This window comes from Haliotis asinina, chromosome 7, assembly GCF_037392515.1.
Source record: "Haliotis asinina isolate JCU_RB_2024 chromosome 7, JCU_Hal_asi_v2, whole genome shotgun sequence".
Classification (NCBI taxonomy): Eukaryota; Metazoa; Mollusca; class Gastropoda; order Lepetellida; family Haliotidae; genus Haliotis; species Haliotis asinina.
Genome location: NC_090286.1, coordinates 54512259 through 54536671, shown reverse-complemented (window position 1 = coordinate 54536671; position 24413 = coordinate 54512259). Strand labels below are relative to the sequence as shown.

The window sequence follows — 24413 nt, the reverse complement described above, 5'->3', positions numbered from 1 at the left end:
TCTCTCTCTCTCTCTCTCTCTCTCTCTCTCTCTCTCTCTCTCTCTCTCTCTCTCTCTCTCTCTTTGTGTGTGTGTGTCTGTGTTAGAACCATTGAAGGTGTAGCTCAATGCTTTATCTGATATAGTGGCATCCGCCAAGGGTGTGTTTTAAGTCCGCATGTATTTATTATAAACGGGTTATGTACATTTATGGAGTACAGGGAATTACTGTTACCTCTTCTAACTCTGACAGTAGTCTCCGGTGTTTACTGATGATGTCTCAGATGTTAACACCTAGCACAACAACAGGGGATGAAAACTGTCCAAGAAAGTTTTTGTAAACATACTGGCATGAAGGTACATTTACATCCAAAAGTACTGCATATATCCAAACATATTGTGTTTACATATGGCGGTTCCTTGAGATCAAGTGAAAGGCGCTTTGGGTTTTTTTTTTCGTGATAGACATGGACACCTATTAAAACAAACAAACAACTAAAGCAATATTGTCACTTACTGATTACCAACATTTTCGTCCAGATTTATGTTAAAAAGTTGATTGTATGATTCTATGTCAGGTTCTGAAATATGGGGCACCTGTACTTACATCAGTGAGAACGTTGATGACACCAGGAATGTCAGCATATTCCTGCATTATGTAAATGTTATATAACGCGTTATCATTTAACGAATGTAGAATAAATTAAATATATGCAGGCATCCTCTTTTGCAATTTTACCACTCGTCTATCCTTGGAAACATGGTTACTGGAGGAGGTGGGTGTGACAGGGAGCAATTAGCGATCGCTCAACCAGAAAGTGTGTCTGTTGAAACAGTAGTCATAAAGGCATATATCATGCGTCAGTGTGCTTCACAGACATCACATCTTACTGACATTTCAGTATGGGAGAAGGAAGCTCGCGTTTCACAGTCCTCTAAAGCACTGCCATAAGCTATGCAGAGTTGCGTCCCTTGGGTACACCAGCAACCATGATCGTGGTTTGGAACCGTACTTCTCCCGTGTATCTATGTTATCAACACCATACCCATGTTCTTCACAAAGAGGTAAGCATCTGAGTCCTGCATCAGGCTGTCTCACCTACAATAAGCGGACAGGCAGATTTAGAACTGAAGCAATGTTGGCAATTTTCCTCTCTCTCTCTGTTTCTAAAAACAGTTGTCACATAATTAGTTATTGTAAATAACCTTCGAACAGGGGTTTATAACTCGTAAAAACCTGTCCCCGATCCGTTTCACTTTGTGAATAAAATGTGTTTACACTATCAGCGTCAAAAGATTTCGTTCACATGGTATGCGGTGATTCTGCAAGGTGTATTCAAATTTTTTGCATGATTTTTATTCCTGGTTTGCACAACTAAGTGGCATTTGTAACAGTTTACAGAGAGTGAGGAAGTATGGTGTTAAACCGCTTTTGACAATATTACCGTTGGGGATATCAAAACGGAATCGAATCCTGTGTTTGTCTTAACGAGAGAACGCTCAAACCACTAAACTAACTAACCGCCTGAAAAATGGAATCGGTTAGTGACTGGAAGTTTTTGGCATTATAACTGAGCGTGGGCAATGAATGGCTGTTTCGGGAGACACATAGAACATGACGCTCAAACTCAAAGGGATGTACAGAAAACATTGTGTATATTCATCGTCATTATGGGAGACACCGGATAACATGACGCTCAAACGCAAAGGGATGTACAGAAAACATTGTGTATATTCATCGTCATTATGGGAGACACCGGATAACATGACGCTCAAACTCAAAGGGATGTACAGAAAACATTGTGTATATTCATCGTCATTATGGGAGACATGGATACGTAGGTTGTCACACATGTCAACATATCTGTCATCAGCGTGACTTTCAAGTCATGAATATTATCCACGCGTGAAGATCCGAGATAGAAATGATCTTCAGTAACCCATGCGTGTTGTAAAAGGCGACTAACGGGACCTAGAGGTCAATTCAGCTAACATGGTTGACACATGTTATCGGTTCCCAATTGCGCAGATCGATACTCATTTTGATCACTGGATTATCTGGTCCAGCTCGATTATTTACAGAGCGCCGCCATATAGCTGGAATATTGCTGAGTGCGTCGCAATACTGAACTCACACACTCATGAATGTTATCTGCATAAAACGGATAGAGTAAACATACATGAAATACAAAATACAAAATACATCGTCATAGCACATGACATTATGTTACATTATTCGCTTAAACATCCACATTTGTAGTAAGGCGTATGTGTGTTATTGCAACACATTTGTTTAAACGTTACAAAATCAACCTTTCACTCATTACTCTATGCTTTAGAACACAGACGAAATTATCACGCATTTGATAAAATATATTATCTCTGTGACAGTAACTATGAACAGAACATAACTTAAAACACAACAGAAAGAAGCACATCATGTGTTTGGTTTCCTGAACAACAAGGAAGCTAAGCTAAGTGGGCTCAATTGTAAGTTCAGTAGTATGTATATCAGTAACCTGAAGAAAACAAATTGACACACGGTGAATTTAAGGATGAATAAAATCTTTTAGGTAACATTTTAAGTCGCATGGTCTGTGGTAGACTCCAGCAGGGGAGTACATCCAAGACACATACTCTGTTACTGCAGGAAGTATCAAAGGCCCGAAAGGTGCGATGTTTTCATCTGAATGTGATTACTGGCAATGAAAGATCTAGATTTCTAGGGAAGAATCTCGGGTGTTCTTAAAACTCTTTCGGGTGGTATTGTCATGATCCTTTTCTAGGAAATCCATGGTTGATATTTCAAGTTGCGTTCCACACCATCGAGTTAAGATGGAAGGAAATCGATCAAGTCACTAAACATTAACAGCCGATCAGTATTGATCTCTCAGACCAGACAACTGAGATCTTTTCTCCACGGACTTCTGAACTGATGTAACGTGAAGAAACAGAATTCTTAAACCCATTGTTACACCGCTTCAGCTTTTCTTCTCTAAGTAATCGTTATTTCACAAAACATGGAGGAGATACAGACATCAATGCCTGTACAAACTGTGTAATGGGTTAAAAGGTATAAATTGTAAATAGTCTATCAATGGATGTGCTTTCGCTGCTTGTCATAAAAGATTTCAATGTGTGTATCTCCCTAAAACTAAATATTTTGAGTATTTCAGTCTGTTGTGTCTGTTGGATGACTGGTGTCATCACATGGCAACAGTCTCGTTGTAGCTGTTTTCAGTTGACACCATGAAGTCGTCAAACACGTCGTGAAGATAGGCGAAAGTTGGACGATCCTCGGGCTTCCGGCGCCAGCAGGTCAGCATGACCTCATAGTAGGATACATCGCAGTCGATAGGCCCCGAAGGTTTAGGCATCCGGTAGCCTTTGTCCACCTTGTGAAGCACCTCCGAACCACCCATACCTTGGAATGTAGAGAATAATAAGTCTGTGCCACATAGTACGGATGGAATAGTTACTATTATATAAATATTTATTAGGACAAATCAACTGACATTACACAACAAAAGAAACATACATTGACGTGTTGAGGAATTATGTCATACTTGGTCCTGCGAGGGCAGACAGTACATTGTATTATCTACTTGGACGTCTTCGATGAAGCGTGAGTTCAGTCTATCTATTTTTACTCGGGCCTTTTGGGTGAACTAACAGAAGCCTCACCAGGGTATGGAACCCTCCCGAATGTGATCAGCTCGTACAGGAGAACACCGAATGACCACACGTCAGACTTGACAGAGAACTTCCTATCCAGGGCTGCCTCGGGAGCTGTCCACTTGATGGGGAATTTCGTATCTGGCAAACATACGACACACATCACTTTCCCTCCGGCAACGTCCGAAGCGACTGTTAACTTCCAGTATTCGTCTTTGAAATAATATTTCAACTGTTCCAGCCATGGGTGCCTACTACAACTGAAATACAGTCGATCATGCTTTGTCTGCAAATATTTCAGATTCACGACTCTTAGTTAATTAGTTTATTAACTTCACACCATCAACCGTCCATAGTGCTTAACGCGTTAAGGTACTAGACAATGTGAATGGCATTTCCAAACGTGACGCATCAGTGACAAATGTAATGTGTATATTGCTTCCGTTTGCTGATAGTTGCCTCTGCATGTGCATGGGCAGGGTGCCACAGGTGGGGCACATACTATAGACATATTTTGAGTAATTCATAACCACATGCTTACGATAGAGCAGGAATCGCACTGTGTTACATAATCTCTGGTAATGGCTTCTGTCGCCTTTCGGTATCGTTCCTGCTGCCCTCTGTGGTCCATAAGGAAATCAAATCAGTGCAAAAGAGGTTCTTGCGTCATTTACTTACTCTCTGTGGCTTCATATATATCCTCATCCTGGAGAATTCTCGCGAGACCGAAGTCGGCTACCTTGACGTCATTGTTTTCCCCGACGAGGATGTTAGCAGCACGGAGGTCCCTGTGAACAAAGTTCTCCTTCTCCAAGAATGCCATGCCGTCTGCAATCTGAACAAATAGAATGAAACAACTGAGGGTGGCATGGTTTACACGCTGAATATTGCAGGAAGTACAGGATGAGGACGATATATAATTGTACATGAGGATATGACGTTCAGGATGTGGGCTATATTATGTACAGGATGATGTTTATATGATGTACAGGGTGAAGATGTATGGTGTAGAGTTAATGGCATATAACTGAAGGCGAAAAAATAGGAAACATCGTTTTCACTCTGAAGAAATACATTCTGTCAAGCAGGATTCAGTGGGAGAATGTTTACTATATTTGTCTCTTTTATTTGTGTTCATGACTATTTGCATAACATTCAAACGAGATTGATATGTTTGATTATGGCATGTCAAAGTCCTAGAACCTGTCAGCTTAACTTGTGTGACCATGCTCCAAATTTTACAGAAACGTCAGTATGCCAGAATAAAAGCCCGAGTTTCTAATCTAATCCATTATTACTCCCTCCGCTTATAATTAGTTATCAGTTCAATGTCACGCTAAAGCTTAGCATTAGTTTTGGAACGATGGGGGTAACCAGATATAGTGGTTAAAACGTCAGGCTGAAGACCCGGTTCGATTCCCGATTGTGTGAAGCCAATTACCCCGCCATGATATTACTGGAATATTGCTACAAGACGCGTAAGATACGCATTCAGTCACACTTTATGATATCGGCCCTACAACGGGCATCAGTATGTATCACAAGTAGCAGACAAGTTAGCAGGTATACTGTGACACGACCTACCTGTGATGCCATGTCAATGATAGTGGAGATGCGGATGTGTTTGCCCTCATCCTTCCTGATGTAGTCCAGCAGGGCACCGTTAGCCATCAGCTCCGTCATGATGAGGATCGGCTCCTCATCTGTACAGACAGCTATCAGCTGGACCAGCTTCTTGTGACGCAGCTGGTGCATGATTTTTGCCTCTGCCAAGAAGGCTTCCGCGGACATGGTGCCTGGTTTAAGGGTCTTCACAGCCACGTCGATCACATTCCGCAGTACCCCTGGAAGTGAGTGAGGTTTTCACCACTTTTAGCTGTATTCCAATAATAACATGGCGGCGCGCGGGGTGGAGGGACACCAGAAATGGGCTTCACACAGTCCCTATACGGGAAATCAAACCCGGGTCTTTGGCATGACAACTAGGCTACCCCACCGCCCCAAACGAGAGAGTGTAAATATGAAGAACGGTCACACCATGTCAGGAAAATTAAAGAAAATCAAACAACCAGCCAGACACCAAATCTACTTACGTCATTTCTTACAGGGGGTTACTACTATTCTTATTTTGGATTAATACTGGGATTATTTATTGTGATTAAGAAACCACGAGGCGCCATCGTTAACATACGTAAAACAAATGGCGAAACGCAATAACCCTTTCGGACACCTATGGAGGCGTACTATCAACAGAAAAACATTAATATTCATTAGTAGACACTTTTCAATAATAAACGTCAAAATAAACCCGACAGCATGCTCATGCTCATCAAAAGATACTAATCATAATAAGCTTCAAAATAAACAAACACTTTAGTTAAGCGATTACGTTGAAGACCAGCACACCTGTCAGGTCGAATATATTTGAAGAAAGATCTCACTGAACCTATACGGATTTAAACATTATGATTATCTACATGTGTTTGCACTGTGGTCGAATTTAAGCTATCCAGGGAGTTTGAAATATTGATCTGGATACGATTTTGCGAACTGACCCAGGCATGTACTCACCCTTCCACACTTCGCCGAAACACCCAGCACCAAGTTTGGTGGTCATCTTGACCGCATTTCGGGCTACTTCTAGCTCCCGGAAGTGTACAGTCGGTCGTGTCCTAGGACACGCATCTGTTAACACTGCACACAACCCATCTGGAATCCCTGGCAACAATTCACTGACACATTTCAAAAGTGACCAATCAGTACATAGCAGGATACTAAAAAACATTTTCGCAAACTTAAAAAACCAAGAAATGCCCTATTCATGGGAATAGACACAATCATAACTGAAAATGAATTTTTGAAATGAATACGAAGGCCCAACCTTTTCATTGCATGACATTTACAATCACATTTATATCATATCTTGTACTCTAATAAATAATTCCCTGAAAGGATCCCACAATCTCTGCCAGTGAACTTCATTTCAGCACATGAACGCCACAAGTTCTGCTGTCTTAGATATTGGAAACTTTCAGAACAACTGTCTCACAAATCACGGACATAGTGGGACCGTTTCGAATGAGATATGTTGATGTTATTAATATTATTACTAGGGATCTCTAATACAGCATGTTGTTTCTGAGCGCCATGATATCTTCACCATATAATGATAAACTGTGTGTTTTCCTTCGACGCAGAATGATAGTACCTGTATCATAAAGCAAAAACATATGGTCGAGTGTGTAAATACAGCCCTGATACCGCCAGACAGTCTCTAAAAGTTTTAAACATATAGTAATATTACATAAAGTAATATTTTACTTACTTCTATAGTGATCTATAAGCTCAATTACATCGGGAAACGTTCGCTTTGTGTTGATGTAGACGCCTCCATTATCCAACTTCCGCATACGGTAGTGTTTAACACTTGGGACACTGTCTCGTACCGACAACACGTGGGAGGATTTGTCTACAGCAAACAGAAAAGTGCAGGAAAGAAGTGTGAAAGCAGGAAAACATTTGAATAATGATACCTCAGTGTTGTATGGAAGGGCAGTGGTGCTATATTCTACAAGTACATGTTTCTAGGTAGATAAAGTAGCATCGTCAAAGACAATTTTCTTTGGAAAGGTGACACCAATGCACTTCCATATCTCTCAATACAGTCATGTTAATACTAGCTGATGTCACACGTCCAGTTAAGTAATATGTCAGCTGTCAAAATGAGGATGATCGACTCAGTGGAAAGATTTAGGAATTTAGAAAGTGAATAAAGACTCTCATATCCATCGATCGGGCAGGTGGTCTTCAATCTTGGAACTTCAAGCCACGTTGGGCAGTAACAAATGACCTTCACCTGTAGACTCTCTGACGAGAAAAGTGCCAACTTTGTTGCCAGGAAGTAGCAGCATCTTCTCGGCCTCTTTGCGGTCACAGTTATACCACCAGCTATGAAAGCACGGAGAACGGTGTGTTTTAGTATATTGTACAACCCTCTTAAATACACTGCTGGAAAAATAGGGAATCGAATAATCCTTTATTGTTTTTCTAAGGTTTCTGGAAACCTGGGGAAAAGGGAACACTTGTGCTTTCATGTGATCCCGTACTTTCCATCAGTATATGTCATTATAGCTAGGTCCAAGCATGTTCCCAAAGTATGCTAAATGTAACAAACGTTGACACTTAAATAGTAAACCATTAAGAATGCACACTGTCAAATAAAACCATTCCTTCTTCAAACGAATTCATTAGCAGATTCATTGTCAGATATCGACCGTATGGCTAAGCATGTGTCTGAGAATCACTCCCAGTCGTGCTGAAACAAGATGTATGAACAAGCCAATAGTACTAATGTCACATGTCTTTGTATACGCACAGGAGTTTGAGAGTGTGAGTATTGTCATCACTTAGTGACTCCAAAACAATCAAATACAGTGACAAGCTAAACCAAACCAAAATTCAGGTGCAATCCAAGTCACATTTACTATTTTGTCTGAATATGGTTTGCATGTTTCTCTGTTCATTTTGGTTCATGGAATTATCACTTGAGGTTATTTCACAATAGAGTTTTTAATCTATATAACGTTTCTTGGGAACGTCAGTATATTTTGGATATCTTGTACGTAAGATTACTCTTATCATGAACCATGTGTAAATGCCTGATATTCCCGTTTTGATACGAGTAGTTTAAATCAGATATTCATAATTCAAAGTTAAACCCTTTACAACGATATGGATACAAGCGTTTTCACGATATACCAAGGGGGGATAATTCTACCCATAAATTTGCTGTGCTAAATGTTCAGTTGTAAATGAATATGAAATAGCAAAATATCATGATGTTTTAAGAATGTTTTCTTCATCACCTGCCTATGTTAGCAGTTTGACAAATCACAGACAGAATATCGCACAGTTTCCGTGACTAAAAGATGGGTTTAGCTTACTCTTGTGCCTGGGGAGACTCGTCATCCTTGCACACGTAGTTTCTGGGGATGTAGCCCTTCTTCTGGGTTTTGGAATTGGTTGCCATCCACCAGTCACTGTTCTGTTGACTGAACACCATAGTTACAGATTAGATGCCTATATGTACTTCTGTAATATCTGCTTCAGCGGAGTTATCCTGTGTATCTTCCACACACAGCGCCAATAAAGATTAAAGTTGGAGCTGCCCATGCTTAAGGCGACAAACGGGATCTCATGGTCATGTCACATTTCTAATACACATGTGAGGTATGGGATGGACGCTCGATTGAACAAGCCTAACTCCAACTTGAAGCAGCTCGCATAGTTACTGGGTATATGTCTTGGGTATATATCTTCCAATTCGTTGTACGTTGTATGAAACGTACGTTTCACTGCACGTTGTATGAAACGTACGTTTCACTGTACATTGTATGAAACGTTCTGAGCGATGGACAAGATGCCAGCTAGATCAGAAAAAATTATAAAATTCAAAAGGGTCCTGCACCAGGTTTTCTTCAGGATTACTCACACATGTAGTAAGCAACCAAACAAATTATGATTTAAGAAACTCAGATGAAATTTGGCCAGTTAAGTGCAAGACAGGGGTAATCAACATCATCTATTATTCCATCAGCATTTATAATGCGGCTTTGTTGCATCATTTAAATCTTATATCCACGTGAAAGAAAACTGTGCATCTCAATATCATTCATATGGAATGAGGAAGTTAAGCTCACAAGATTAAACTATGTGACGAGAACACATAATCCATTTGGAACGAATATGAAACATGTCAGTGTGGCCATAATGTGAGGATGTTTTTTTCATTACTTCCTTGAATGTCCATTGCATACTATTCAAAGATATAAAGTGTTACAATTTTTAGAAAACCTTGTTCTAATCAGGGCACTGATTGGCATTAATCTTATCTTACGTGGCAATGCAGGTCTTTCAGTTACAGAAAATCAGAATTTTTCCAATCTGTACATGTCTACGTCTTCTCGGTTCAGATCAGCTGTGTCTCCCTAAATCTATGTGTATCATAAATCCATTGGGACTGAACAAATAATCCAGTTTAGACAAAATGCCGGGTTGTAGAGCTGACGATAAAGAGACAAGCCATGGATGGGACTGAGATTATATTCCGGTGTTGACAACTTGCCGGATGGGACAGATGCCGGTTTTGACAGCTTCCGCTGTAGTGGGAGAGACCTTTTCTCAATTGAATAACTTGTACCCACTCCTTTTCTCGAATGAATAAAATATGTCTGATATGTCAATTTCATGGTATTCAGTTTCAGGGTGCTCATGACGTCAATCACTGTACAACTGTCATGTCTGTATGAAACAGATCAAACCTTTGTCTGTACTGTAACTGGCAATGAAAAACGCGAAAACAACTGGACACTAAATTATGGTTGAATATTAAACATTTGGTAATTCCTAATGATGCTGTACCTTCCCTCTTCGACCAAAAGATGGTCTCCCTTTCTGAAGGTGAGGTCATCGTCACTAATCGCATCAAAATCGTACATAGCCAGGAATTTGACTCCTTCTGCAAAACATATGGAACGTACCAAAGTGTCATTAAATTGCACTAAATTGTGGACGACACTAAAATGGTTCCTGGAACCATTTTTAGAAGAAAAAAACATGTGCAGTATGTCACACAAAATATATGATTCTAAACAGTGAAAAGACTTGAATATTGCTCGACATGGATCTGTTTGATTACTATGTATCTTTTAAGTACCTGTCTAATTCATTCACTTTCCAAAGAGGGTATTCCGAGAGATATGACAGAAGTATACATGACCATTCAAACTCTCCGAAAATGAAGTGTGCACCCCTTCTTTTTCAAAACTAAGCACACGCGCGCACGCACGCACGCACGTACGCACGAACGCACACACCTTTCTCAAAAAGCTGTATCCTGACCTGCTCAAAGCTAGGTTAATTGTACAAATACTAAACAGGCTCCGAATTTGTGGTACTAATTACACTATGAACAACCGCCACTGAATATATATATATATATATATATATATATATATGTCTTACGCTGAGGTGCAGGCACTGGTGGCAGGATCCTCTTCTTGGAAGAAAGAGTGTCATTGTTGGAACTTGAACTGGGCCGTTCGGTGGTCCGCTGTATCGTACCGCTATTCAACTGGTTGACCGAGGGAGGAGATTTGGGAATACGCTCATTCCTTGATACACATTTACCCATCTCGGTAAATGGAGGTCAAGGTCACCTGAAACAACATTCAACAAAGATCCTTGTTGGTCTCTGACGAAACACACCTATCACTCCATGCCTGTCAGTTCATGCAGCAGGGTCGAAAAGAAAGGGGAGTGACAGCAAAAACTTTAGACACGCAAGAATTCTTTCTTATACTATTCCTCCTAGGTCAGGGCGGTGGGGTAGTCGGGTGGTTACAGCGTTCACACTTTGAAGAGCCGGGTTCGATTCTCAACATGGATACAATGCGTTAAGCCCATTTCTGGTGACACCCGCTGTTATATTGCTGGAATATTGCTAAAAGCAGCCTAAAACTAAACTCACTCTCTCGCTCCTGTATCAAATGGATATGTTTATGAAATACAACTCGTTTGTTTGTTTAATGTATTTGATTTTAACTTTGATATTATCTATAGGAAAGTCCAGTCTTTCATATTTTCTCAGTAAAATTCAGTTTACATTTGCCTTCGTTCATTGTCAAGACCTTGAACCTTTGAAGCTTGTAGTGTGGGTACATCTATGGTCACCGCCTTTGGAAACATGTATTAAATCTTTCCTAATAAACGGTATATGAATATTCCCTTTAATTTGTCATATTTAGATTAGGCTACAAAGTTGAAAAGATTACCCATAATCCATCCTTAATACAGTAAGGTAAGGGTTCTATATATACACATAAAGTAGTTTAGACAAGAGTAATCAGTAATACGTTCACATTCAGGATTTGGACTCGTCTCTGCGAACACCTTGTGTCGTCAGTCTTACGCCAGTAATACACATTTACCTCTATACCATATCAGGGATACTCTACAACCTCTATGTAGGATCTCATAAATGTCATCAATATTAAGACAGTGATGTGGAATAACATAACCTTGGCAATATCGTAATTGAACAATCGGCTCTTTTGAAAGAGCGTCTTAATGGCAATATGTCTCTGTACCATTTCGTCTTCAACATAAATATTCATATAAATAGTTTCAGGTCCAGTGCTTCCATTTTAGATACCGTATAGAGTTGCTTCGACGGGAAATGATCGAGACTGCCTTCACAAAGGTCAAAGAAATATTACGTGGTAAGGTGTGCAATAAAGCAACGACATCTGATCTGTCCAAGCTGGGTCCTCTGTCAAGATACATGCAAAATCAAATATCTGAATATGGATTAAATATTTGTTCTAATCTATAATCTTGCACTGATTATAGCTATGTACATGATCAACCAACATTCAAATGTAATACCTGGATTTAGAATATTTATCCGTCCCAATCTCGGATTAGATGCAGTGATTATCAGGCTAAATCCAAGGTTACACTAATGTACACAGATAATGTAACATCTCTCGGTTGTGATATGTATCCGACAGGATGTAAGAAAAGATGCAGTATTTATATGGGTATATCTATGATCAAACTACAAACAGGACCCACCATCAGAAGCAGGATTAGATATCACTATTCTTCTTAGAATATATGCAGTGATTACATACCTATATATTTGGTCAAACTGCATACAGGATGCATCATCTGAATAAGGGAACGGATATCGGTACTCTTTTCAGGATATATGCAGTGGTTATATGCCTTTATCATGGTCAAACTACATACAACATCCAGCATCTGGTGAGGGAATAGATATCAGTACTAATCTACGGCTACATGAAGTGACCATAAAGATATGCATAAGACCAGCTACATGCAAAATGTAATTATATCTCTAGCTGGTAAACGACCTGTCTACTCCAAGTCTACTTACATCGAGCTATATGTTATGTGTATGAGTGATAACTGAATGATATAATAATGGTATAACTGGTAACTTTATTGTTCTAGACAAAGAAGCTTAGGTTAGAGACACGCCATGGCGCTCAGAATGAATACTACTCTATGAGTTTTCTATGAATATTTAAGCAACGCCTTGAAGATATTTTTCTACAAGAATGGCTGATGTCAGTTAACAGCTACAATTTTTTAGAACATTACTCTTCCCATAAAACTCTGTTACAGCCTGAATTTTATATCACGCATTTGCAAGATAAAGGTCTGTTGAGGGGCGTTTGTAAATTAAGAATAGGTTTTCATGATCTTAGAGTTAACCATGTACGTAAATCTAAAAGGGATTTGTCTGCCCTAAGTGTATCCATTTGTAAAAATTGTAATTTAGGGGATATTGAAAATGAATTCCATATAATATTTGTGTGTACAATGTACTCCGATTTAAGAACTAAGTATACATTGTCCAATCTTATAAATTCTAGAAATATTAATGTTATTAAATCAACCGCAATGTATTTAAAACATGTTTTTAATGTAAGAAATGTAAACCATACCACGTGAGCATAAAATGCATCTGTATTTGTACTGTAGGCCTCAAGGCCCTAAACACTGAATACACTGACTCTCAATCTGAATCTGAGAATGCAACACTGATCAATTGTCAGGCGTGATAATGTTAGCGCTTTGTGCGTACACCAACTGCATGGCGTCTAGCTCAGTAAATAACATGTACACAAACTGCCTGTCCACTTCCATAATTAACCACATCCTCCAAAAGCATGCTGGGTATCTCTACTGATTCGTGGTAATAAGCACCCTTGTAAAAGATAATACCACGAAATAATACCAGGTGTACTTGTCTACACTTCGTAATCACCATATTATCCTAGATGTTTGACAGAGCATATATACCGAGAATAAAAAGTAAAGGTAAGACCTAGCCTATTTCAAAACTAAGATATGATGCTGTGGAAATATTAATATATTAATAACTGGAAAGACCAATCCATATTTAGAGAAGGGCTTTCTAGTTACTGCTTTATGAATATCATAATCATTGGGTTTTTTTAAAATTAAAGGACAAACTGTTAAAGATATGAAGGTACTGCTTTATACAGCAAAATAACAATTGCTATCATGCGTATACAGCTCTAGTAAATTTAGGTTTCACTCAAAATTGACAAGCATGTGACCATATATGACTTCACTTCTGATTTTCACTTTTCAAAAGAAGGTATCTTTTTTAAGGAACCCAAACTGCCTGTTGTCCAAAACCGCACAATCCTGCTAAACGTGAAAGAAACTTTCAGTAATAGTTTTGAAAATTACTAAGCCAAATTATGATATTTATTTTTTTCTTCTGAAAGATGTTCTGTGAGACAACCGATGTTGTAAACTATACTGGGTGGCGAGTAACCTTTTATTCTAAGTATATAACCTTGGAGTTATTTACCTATGAGATCTACCGACTCAGGACAGGAAATGGCTCGTCGAATATGCTACCCAGCAAAAAGTTTCAAATCATTTAAAGCACTCACTATATGTTATTGAAATATATATAGTTACATCGAAGATGAATTTCTCCACCAACTTGGGGGAACCCACTGCAAACGTGATGCAGATGAATTGCACTGGGATTATGCATGCTGAAAAGCATGTGGAAGTATCAAGCATGTGTACAGCTGCGTTTTGTGAAGTGTTGTTAAGAATTAGCCAATTTGCACGGACCTATCATTTATTGAACTCATAACGATGAACTTTTTGAGGAATTTACTCTACAGTCCATCAGTTCATACAGTATATTAAACAGTGCCTTCAAACAGTACGGAATGTTTTGTATCATCTAGTTTGGATCAGTTGACTAACTGTAACTCCATTTACACCAGTGATTCTAAAATTTTGATAGGTAGTATACAACGTGAGATAGCTGCCTGCCATGTCAGATTTGATGTCATGAAAACTTTCTTAGATCGTGGCAAAAGTCTAGCTGAAACAACTGTGAACATGACACTCACATAAAATCATACGCACTTGGCCTGAAAGTTCTGTGAAACCTGGGTAGAATGCGTTATCATAGCTTATATTTCCTTCCTGGTATAGAATATTTTGACATCCCGGATAGGATTAGCCTATAAAACATCACTGTTCGGGTAAGAAGGCGCACATAGTATTAGCATACATGCTTTAGGAGCACTACTCTATAATACTGAACAGCTGCATGTGTGACAAGTGTTTTAAAAACCCACCTGATGTCTCAATCTGCCTATCTCACATCTGTCACATTTGTGTGTAGTCCAAGTTTCACAGGAAAGGAGGAAAAAATACTAGTAATATACATCCGCGTTGCCTAGGCCACTGTCTTTTAGTAGTTGGCTCAGTCACGTGTAATGTAACGGTTCTTTTTGTCATAGGTAACTCAGTCACGTGTAATGTAACGGTTCTTTTTGTCATAGGTAACTCAGTCACGTGTAATGTAACGGCTCTTTTTGTCATAGGTAACTCGGTCACGCGTGATGTAACGTCTCTTTTTGTCATAGGTAACTCGGTCACGTGTGATGTAAGGGCTCTTTTTGCCATAGGTAACTCGGTCACGTGTAATGTAACGTCTCTTTTTGTCATAGGTAACTCGGTCACGTGTGATGTAACGTCTCTTTTTGTTATAGGTAACTCGGTCACGTGTGATGTAACGTCTCTTTTTGTCATAGGTAACTCGGTCACGTGTGATGTAAGGGCTCTTTTTGTCATAGGTAACTCGGTCACGTGTAATGTAACGTCTCTTTTTGTCATAGGTAACTCGGTCACGTGTGATGTAACGTCTCTTTTTGTCATAGGTAACTCGGTCACGTGTGATGTAACGTCTCTTTTTGTCATAGGTAACTCGGTCACGTGTGATGTAACGTCTCTTTTTGTCATAGGTAACTCGGTCACGTGTGATGTAAGGGCTCTTTTTGTCATAGGTAACTCGGTCACGTGTAATGTAACGTCTCTTTTTGTCATAGGTAACTCGGTCACGTGTAATGTAACGTCTCTTTTTGTCATAGGTAACTCGGTCACGTGTAATGTAACGGCTGGTGACTATATCATTGTTTTGGGATTGCTAGACTAATCACATGACGTCACATGGTGACTACATCATTGTTTTGGGATTGCTAGACTAATCACATATGACGTCACATGGTGACTATATCATTGTTTGGGGATTGCTAGACTGATCACATATGACGTCACATGGTGACTATATTATTGTTTTGAGATTGCTAGACTAATCACATATGATATTACATGGTGACTATATCATTGTTTTGGGATTGTTAGACTAATCACATGACGTCACATGGTGACTATATCATTGTTTTGGGATTGCTAGACTAATCACATATGATGTCACATGGTGACTATATCATTGTTTTGGGATTGCTAGACTAATCACATATGACGCCACATGGTGACTATATCATTGCTTTGGAATTGCTAGACTAATCACATATGACGTCACATGGTGACTATATCATTGTTTTGGGATTGCTAGACTAATCACATATGACGTCACATGGTGACTATATCATTGTTTTGGGATTGCTAGACTAATCACATATGATGTCACATGGTGACTATATCATTGTTTTGGGATTGCTAGACTAATCACATGACGTCACATGGTGACTATATCATTGTTTTGGGATTGCTAGACTAATCACATATGACGTCACATGGTGACTATATCATTGTTTGGGGATTGCTAGACTAATCACATATGACGTCACATGGTGACTATATCATTGTTTGGGGATTGCTAGACTAATCACATATGACGTCACATGGTGACTATATCATTGTTTGGGGATTGCTAGACTAATCACATATGACGTCACATGGTGACTATATCATTGTTTTGGGATTGCTAGACTAATCACATGACGTCACATGGTGACTATATTATTGTTTTGAGATTGCTAGACTAATCACATATGATATTACATGGTGACTATATCATTGTTTTGGGATTGCTAGACTAATCACATATGATGTCACATGGTGACTATATCATTGTTTGGGGATTGCTAGACTAATCACATATGACGTCACATGGTGACTATATCATTGGGATTGCTAGATATAATGACACACATCTGGCCATCTGAAGCACCTAACCACCAGCACACAAAGACTTCGTGGTTGCGTGGGTTACATGGTGGACTTTGTTTGCTGGCGTGTAGGTGCTTCAGCTGGCCAGATGTATGTAATTATATTCGAGACGAAGCGGTAAACTGTCACACTCAATGAAAATTTGGGAGTCGACAAACAAATTGTCATGAAGGTTTATATACTGAGGGAGAAATCCAGGGATCACATGAAGAAACAAGTGTTCCCTTTTTTCGGTTCCAGGTTTCTTCACAGAGCTTGTGAAAAAACCTGGAACAAATGTGTCCTTTCGTGTGATACCTTATATCTTTCCCTCAGTATATTAAACACCTCCATTTCATAGAGGAGTTATCTAACGTTCACACTGTATTAGTAACACAAACCTTTGTTATCAGTGCCACTCACGTACTGTTAAAACACTAGTTTGTTGCTTGGCAACATTCTGTCGTGTTCGTACCACGCGAAGCCGGCATGAAAACATATCAGACCGCCACGTGATGGTGAGTGAATGAGTGAGGTTACGACGCTTTAAACAGTATTCAAGTTATATAGAGGCAGTTGGCAAAGCCCAGGTATTTTTCCCGTTGCTGAAACCCAAAAGGCACTACCATGCAAACTGGAGAAACGGTCACTGTAGTACTATTAAAACACATTTGTCATTTTCATTGAAAAAGTGCCACAGCTATTGATATCTCAAATGAGATACTAGTAAATAGCTCAACAGTGTAACAAGAGTCAACTGCATTAGTCGACATATATTTTGGTAGATGACGCCCTACCGTCACCTTATCTACAATAAAACGTCAAACATCACGAATATCGCGAAAATCCTCCACTATTCCCATGACAAAGGTTTGAGAATTGGTATAAGTAATACGTTTGGTGGAGAATCAGTCACTCCTGCACTTAGTCGACACAGAGTAATTACTATAAAGGGCCATAATGTACTAGTTACTATAAAACGGTCAGTATTACATTAGTAGGAGAGGTTGGGAAGTGAGTGAGTTTTAGTTTTACGCAATTTACAAATATTCCAGCATTGTCACGACGGGGACATCAGAAAACGGCTTCACACATTCTACCCATATGGGGAATCAAACCCATGTCTTCGGTGGGACGAACGAACGCTTTAACCACAAGACCCCACCGCCTACACAAACACAACAATGTAGGGCAGAGAGTCATAAAAACGCGGATGTTCTCTTATTGTTACATTCTGCTTCCTCTGTGCAGTAACGATTGACTTTCTGGTTTGCAGCACAACGTACTCCCACTGTTGCTTTCTCACCATGCATGGCTAGTTTCTGGAAGGTTACAGATTCTCACTGACAAAAACCTTGTTGATTTGATTTAGTTATTCACTGATGTCAACCAGTTACACGCCAGAATATAGCGTCAACTATAATTATCAATCTGCCACAAAAAATACAAAACTCTTTGTCCGCATCAGAAAGACTGAGATAATATATTTCACACGACAATTGTTCGTTATTTTTCATAACTTATTCTCCACCAATGTAAACTGCATCTGCAATTTTCGTATCTTTTGGTCCACATGAGTAAATGCGTGAAGCCCATTTCTGGTGTCCAATTCCGTGATATTGCTGAGATATTGATAACTGTGGTGTACAATCATACGTACTCTTCTAGTATTTTACAGGATTCCAGTACAATACAGCATATGTAACAGTTGCAGTATTTATACTGGTCCAGCGTCATGCTAGAGGTGGTGACAAATTGAGGAGAGTCCTACACCCTTCGCCACACCGAAAAGAACTAACAGTTGCAGTATTTATACTGGTCCAGCGCCATGCTAGAGGTGGTGACAAATTGAGGAGAGTCCTACACCCTTCGCCACACCGAAAAGAACTAACAGTTGCAGTATTTATACTGGTCCAGCGCCATGCTAGAGGTGGTGACAAATTGAGGAGAGTCCTACACCCTTCGCCACACTGAAGGGAACTAACAGTTGCAGTATTTATACTGGTCCAGCGCCATGCTAGAGGTGGTGACAAATTGAGGAGAGTCCTACACCCTTCGCCACACCGAAAAGAACTAACAGTTGCAGTATTTAGACTGGTTCAGCGTCATGCTAGAGGTGGTGACAAATTGAGGAGAGTCCTATACCCTTCGCCACACCGAAAAGAACTAACAGTTGCAGTATTTACACTGGTTCAGTGTCATGCTAGAGGTGGTGACAAATTGAGGAGAGTCCTACACCCTTCGCCACACTGAAACGAACTAACAGTTGCAGTATTTACACTGGTCCAGCGCCATACTAGAGGTGGTGACAAATTGAGGAGAGTCCTACACCCTTCGCCACACTGAAGGGAACTAACAGTTGCAGTATTTATACTAGTTCAGTGTCATGCTGGAGGTGGTGACAAACTGAGGAGAGTCCTACACCCTTCGCCACACTGAAGGGAACTAACAGTTGCAGTATTTACACTGGTCCAGCGTCATACTAGAGGTGGTGACAAATTGAGGAGAGTCCTACACCCTTCGCCACACTGAAACGAACTAACAGTTGCAGTATTTATACTGGTCCAGCGCCATACTAGAGGTGGTGACAAATTGAGGAGAGTCCTACACCCTTCGCCACACTGAAGGGAACTAACAGTTGCAGTATTTATACTGGTCCAGCGTCATGCTAGAGGTGGTGACAAATTGAGGAGAGTCCTACACCCTTCGCCACACTGAAGGGAACTAACAGTTGCAGTATTTACACTGGTCCAGCGTCATACTAGAGGTGGTGACAAATTGAGGAGAGTCCTACACCCCTCGCAACACTGAAGGGAACTAACAGTTGCAGTATTTATACTGGTCCAGCGTCATGCTAGAGGTGGTGACAAATTGAGAAGAGTCCTACACCCTTCGCCACACTGAAGGGAACTAACAGTTGCAGTATTTACACTGGTCCAGCGTCATACTAGAGGTGGTGACAAATTGAGGAGAGTCCTACACCCTTCGCCACACTGAGACGAACTAACAGTTGCAGTATTTATACTGGTTCAGTGTCATGCTAGAGGTGGTGACAAAATGAGGAGAGTCCTACACCCTTCGCCACACTAAAGGGAACTAACAGTTGCAGTATTTATACTAGTTCAGTGTCATGCTGGAGGTGGTGACAAATTGAGGAGAGTCCTACACCCTTCGCCACACTAAAGGGAACTAACAGTTGCAGTATTTATACTGGTCCAGCGTCATGCTAGAGGTGGTGACAAATTGAGGAGAGTCCTACACCCTTCGCCACACCGAAAAGAACTAACAGTTGCAGTATTTACACTGGTTCAGCGTCATGCTAGAGGTGGTGACAAATTGAGGAGAGTCCTATACCCTTCGCCACACCGAAAAGAACTAACAGTTGCAGTATTTACACTGGTTCAGTGTCATGCTGGAGGTGGTGACAAATTGAGGAGAGTCCTACACCCTTCGCCACACTGAAACGAACTAACAGTTGCAGTATTTACACTGGTCCAGCGCCATACTAGAGGTGGTGACAAATTGAGGAGAGTCCTACACCCTTCGCCACACTGAAGGGAACTAACAGTTGCAGTATTTATACTAGTTCAGTGTCATGCTGGAGGTGGTGACAAACTGAGGAGAGTCCTACACCCTTCGCCACACTGAAGGGAACTAACAGTTGCAGTATTTATACTGGTCCAGCGTCATGCTAGAGGTGGTGACAAATTGAGGAGAGTCCTACACCCTTCGCCACACTGAAACGAACTAACAGTTGCAGTATTTATACTGGTCCAGCGCCATACTAGAGGTGGTGACAAATTGAGGAGAGTCCTACACCCTTCGCCACACCGAAAAGAACTAACAGTTGCAGTATTTATACTGGTCCAGCGTCATGCTAGAGGTGGTGACAAATTGAGGAGAGTCCTACACCCTTCGCCACACTGAAGGGAACTAACAGTTGCAGTATTTACACTGGTCCAGCGTCATACTAGAGGTGGTGACAAATTGAGGAGAGTCCTACACCCCTCGCAACACTGAAGGGAACTAACAGTTGCAGTATTTATACTGGTCCAGCGTCATGCTAGAGGTGGTGACAAATTGAGGAGAGTCCTACACCCTTCGCCACACTGAAGGGAACTAACAGTTGCAGTATTTACACTGGTCCAGCGTCATACTAGAGGTGGTGACAAATTGAGGAGAGTCCTACACCCTTCGCCACACTGAGACGAACTAACAGTTGCAGTATTTATACTGGTTCAGTGTCATGCTAGAGGTGGTGACAAAATGAGGAGAGTCCTACACCCTTCGCCACACTAAAGGGAACTAACAGTTGCAGTATTTATACTAGTTCAGTGTCATGCTGGAGGTGGTGACAAATTGAGGAGAGTCCTACACCCTTCGCCACACTAAAGGGAACTAACAGTTGCAGTATTTATACTGGTCCAGCGTCATGCTAGAGGTGGTGACAAATTGAGGAGAGTCCTACACCCTTCGCCACACTGAAACGAACTAACAGTTGCAGTATTTACACTGGTCCAGCGTCATACTAGAGGTGGTGACAAATTGAGGAGAGTCCTACACCCCTCGCAACACTGAAGGGAACTAACAGTTGCAGTATTTATACTGGTCCAGCGTCATGCTGGAGGTGGTGACAAATTGAGGAGAGTCCTACACCCTTCGCCACACTGAAGGGAACTAACAGTTGCAGTATTTACACTGGTCCAGCGTCATACTAGAGGTGGTGACAAATTGAGGAGAGTCCTACACCCTTCGCCACACTGAGACGAACTAACAGTTGCAGTATTTATACTGGTTCAGTGTCATGCTGGAGGTGGTGAGAAAATGAGGAGAGTCCTACACCCTTCGCCACACTAAAGGGAACTAACAGTTGCAGTATTTATACTAGTTCAGTGTCATGCTGGAGGTGGTGACAAAATGAGGAGAGTCCTACACCCTTCGCCACACTAAAGGGAACTAACAGTTGCAGTATTTATACTAGTTCAGTGTCATGCTGGAGGTGGTGACAAATTGAGGAGAGTCCTACACCCTTCGCCACACTGAAGGGAACTAACAGTTGCAGTATTTATACTGGTCCAGCGTCATGCTAGAGGTGGTGACAAAATGAGGAGAGTCCTACACTCTTCACCACACTGAAACGAACTAACAGTTGCAGTATTTACACTGGTTCAGTGTCATGCTAGAGGTGGTGACAAAATGAGGAGAGTCCTACACTCTTCACCACACTGAAACGAACTAACAGTTGCAGTATTTACACTGGTTCAGTGTCATGCTAGAGGTGGTGACAAAATGAGGAGAGTCCTACACCCTTCGCCACACTAAAGGGAACTAACAGTTGCAGTATTTATACTAGTTCAGTGTCATGCTGGATGTGGTGACAAATTGAGGAGAGTCCTACACCCTTCGCCACACTGAAGGGAACTAACAGTTGCAGTATCTATACTAGTTCAGTGTCATGCTGGAGGTGGTGACAAATTGAGGAGAGTCCTACACCCTTCGCCACACTAAAGGGAACTAACAGTTGCAGTATTTATACTAGTTCAGTGTCATGCTAGAGGTGGTGACAAATTGAGGACAGTCCTACACCCTTCGCCACACTGAAGGGAACTAACAGTTGCAGTATTTATACTGGTCCAGCGTCATGCTAGAGGTGGTGACAAATTGAGGAGAGTCCTACACCCTTCGCCACACTGAAGGGAACTAACAGTTGCAGTATTTATACTAGTTCAGTGTCATGCTGGATGTGGTGGCAAATTGAGGAGAGTCCTACACCCTTCGCCACACTGAAGGGAACTAACAGTTGCAGTATTTATACTGGTTCAGCGTCATGGTAGAGGTGGTGACAAATTGAGGAGAGTCCTACACCCCTCGCAACACTGAAGGGAACTAACAGTTGCAGTTTTTATGAGACCGGATGTTACAGCAGAGATTGAACAGAGATTATTATCACTCAAAATCGAAATTTACACACCATGGAACAAATTTACTGCTGTAAAAATGACAATATATAAATATCACCAACCTCAAGTCAAGAAACTGTAGGAAGGGCATTCATCTTCAGCGACTATCTTTACCTCCAAATCGTAAACTATCGCTTAGATATATATCACTTCCCTGCACGAATCAAGTCTATCCTGTACTGATAACGATCCTTAGTCTAAAATCATATTGATGAAGTCACAACTGGTGCTGAGTATGCCCCATGAAATATCATTATCATGTCTGTCATCTTTTCATATCCCGTTTTCAACAGAACAAAGCGAATGACGTCAGGTCACAAGTGTCTATTTCCTCGTTCAGACATACTTAATGTTTGCGATGTGTTACATATGGACTACAGTAGGGAACATTTTCATTCTCTCGCTTTTGACACGATATGGCGACGAGACTGTAACGTGAGAATGTTCCGTTAAGTATTGCAGAGCTTTACAAAAGTACTCAAGGACAAAAAACTGATAACAGACTAAATCTGCACGTTATCAATAAAGTTGATATCAATAAGCAAAACAGACACTCCCCCGTAATGCTATCCAGGTGACACGAACAAAAGGGCTCCAATAATACCACCCAGGAGACACCAACAAAGGCTCCGGTAATACCATCCACAGGACACCAGCAAAATGACTCCAGTAATTCCATCCAGGAGACACCAGGAAAAGGGCTCCAGTAATACCACCCAGGAGACACCAGCAAAGGCCCCAGTAATACCACCCAGGAGACACCTGCAAAGGCTCCACCAATACCACCTAGGAGACACCAGCAAAGGCTCCAGTAATACCATACAGAGGACACCAGCAAAATGACTCCAGTAATATCACCCAGGAGACACCAGCAAAGAGGCTCCAGTAATACCACCCAAGGGGCACCATCAAAAGGCCTTCAGTAACACATCCAGAACATATTATTTTTGAAACACTGTGAAGTAGTGATGATACCAGGTATTCACAGAAAGGAGTGCATTGCCCTTTCGGTGGCAGCCATCATACTTATGCTAGGTCAAGTCAGTTGTTCACCTGAAATAATTCGTGAACATGCTTTTTGACATTCTCTGAAATCCCAATAAAAAGAGCACCCTCAATTGTACCTCAAAAGATGTGAAATGTAAAGGCCAAAGGTTGGAGTAGTTAGACTTTCAACAGGGAGGTTGACTACTGGAAAGTAAATTACCTTTAAGATACAGCCTTGTGGAGAATACTCATCACAAATTCATGGTAAGTCCTAAATACCTGACATTCTTAAATTTAAGATATCAGTAATAAAAAGTGATGATGCTTAGACCAATGCTCATGCTGGTGATCACTGGATTGTCTGGTCCAGAATCGATTATTTTCAGGTCACACTTGTATAGCTGCAGAGTGCAGTCTTAAACAAGAAACAAATCAACCAATTACTGGCAATATTTTGATTTAGATGATATGCTTATATACAAGGTACACACAAACATCCACACCCATCACACCAACTCACACCATCCCTACCCCACATCCCTACCTTGTATATGCTTATATACAAGGTACACACAAACATCCACACCCATCACACCAACCCACACCATCCCTACCCCACATCCACACAATCATCCACCCCATCACACCATCCCTAACTTACACCACATGCACATAAACATCCATATGATAATCCACACCCACAACCAT

At 40.8% G+C, this 24413-nt stretch overlaps 1 protein-coding gene across 2 annotated transcripts; it reads right to left on the bottom strand.

Annotated features, from left to right (window-relative positions):
• Nucleotides 1–1616: 1616 nt before the first annotated feature.
• On the bottom strand, nt 1617–23014 carry LOC137290282 (tyrosine-protein kinase yes-like). Of its 2 annotated transcripts, none has more exons than XM_067821083.1 (11): nt 22781–23014; nt 10678–10871; nt 10075–10171; nt 8598–8705; nt 7511–7602; nt 6980–7123; nt 6226–6372; nt 5239–5498; nt 4333–4489; nt 3664–3795; nt 1617–3403 (listed from the first exon to the last, which is right to left on the bottom strand). In XM_067821083.1, exons 2-11 carry the CDS (start codon nt 10844–10846, stop codon nt 3186–3188), a joined length of 1524 nt encoding a protein of 507 aa, XP_067677184.1. In that variant the 5' UTR covers nt 10847–10871; nt 22781–23014; the 3' UTR covers nt 1617–3185. The 2 variants fall into 2 exon arrangements, with proteins under 2 accessions (XP_067677184.1, XP_067677185.1); XM_067821084.1 differs by lacking the exon at nt 22781–23014 and adding an exon at nt 14880–14955.
• Nucleotides 23015–24413: the final 1399 nt, after the last annotated feature.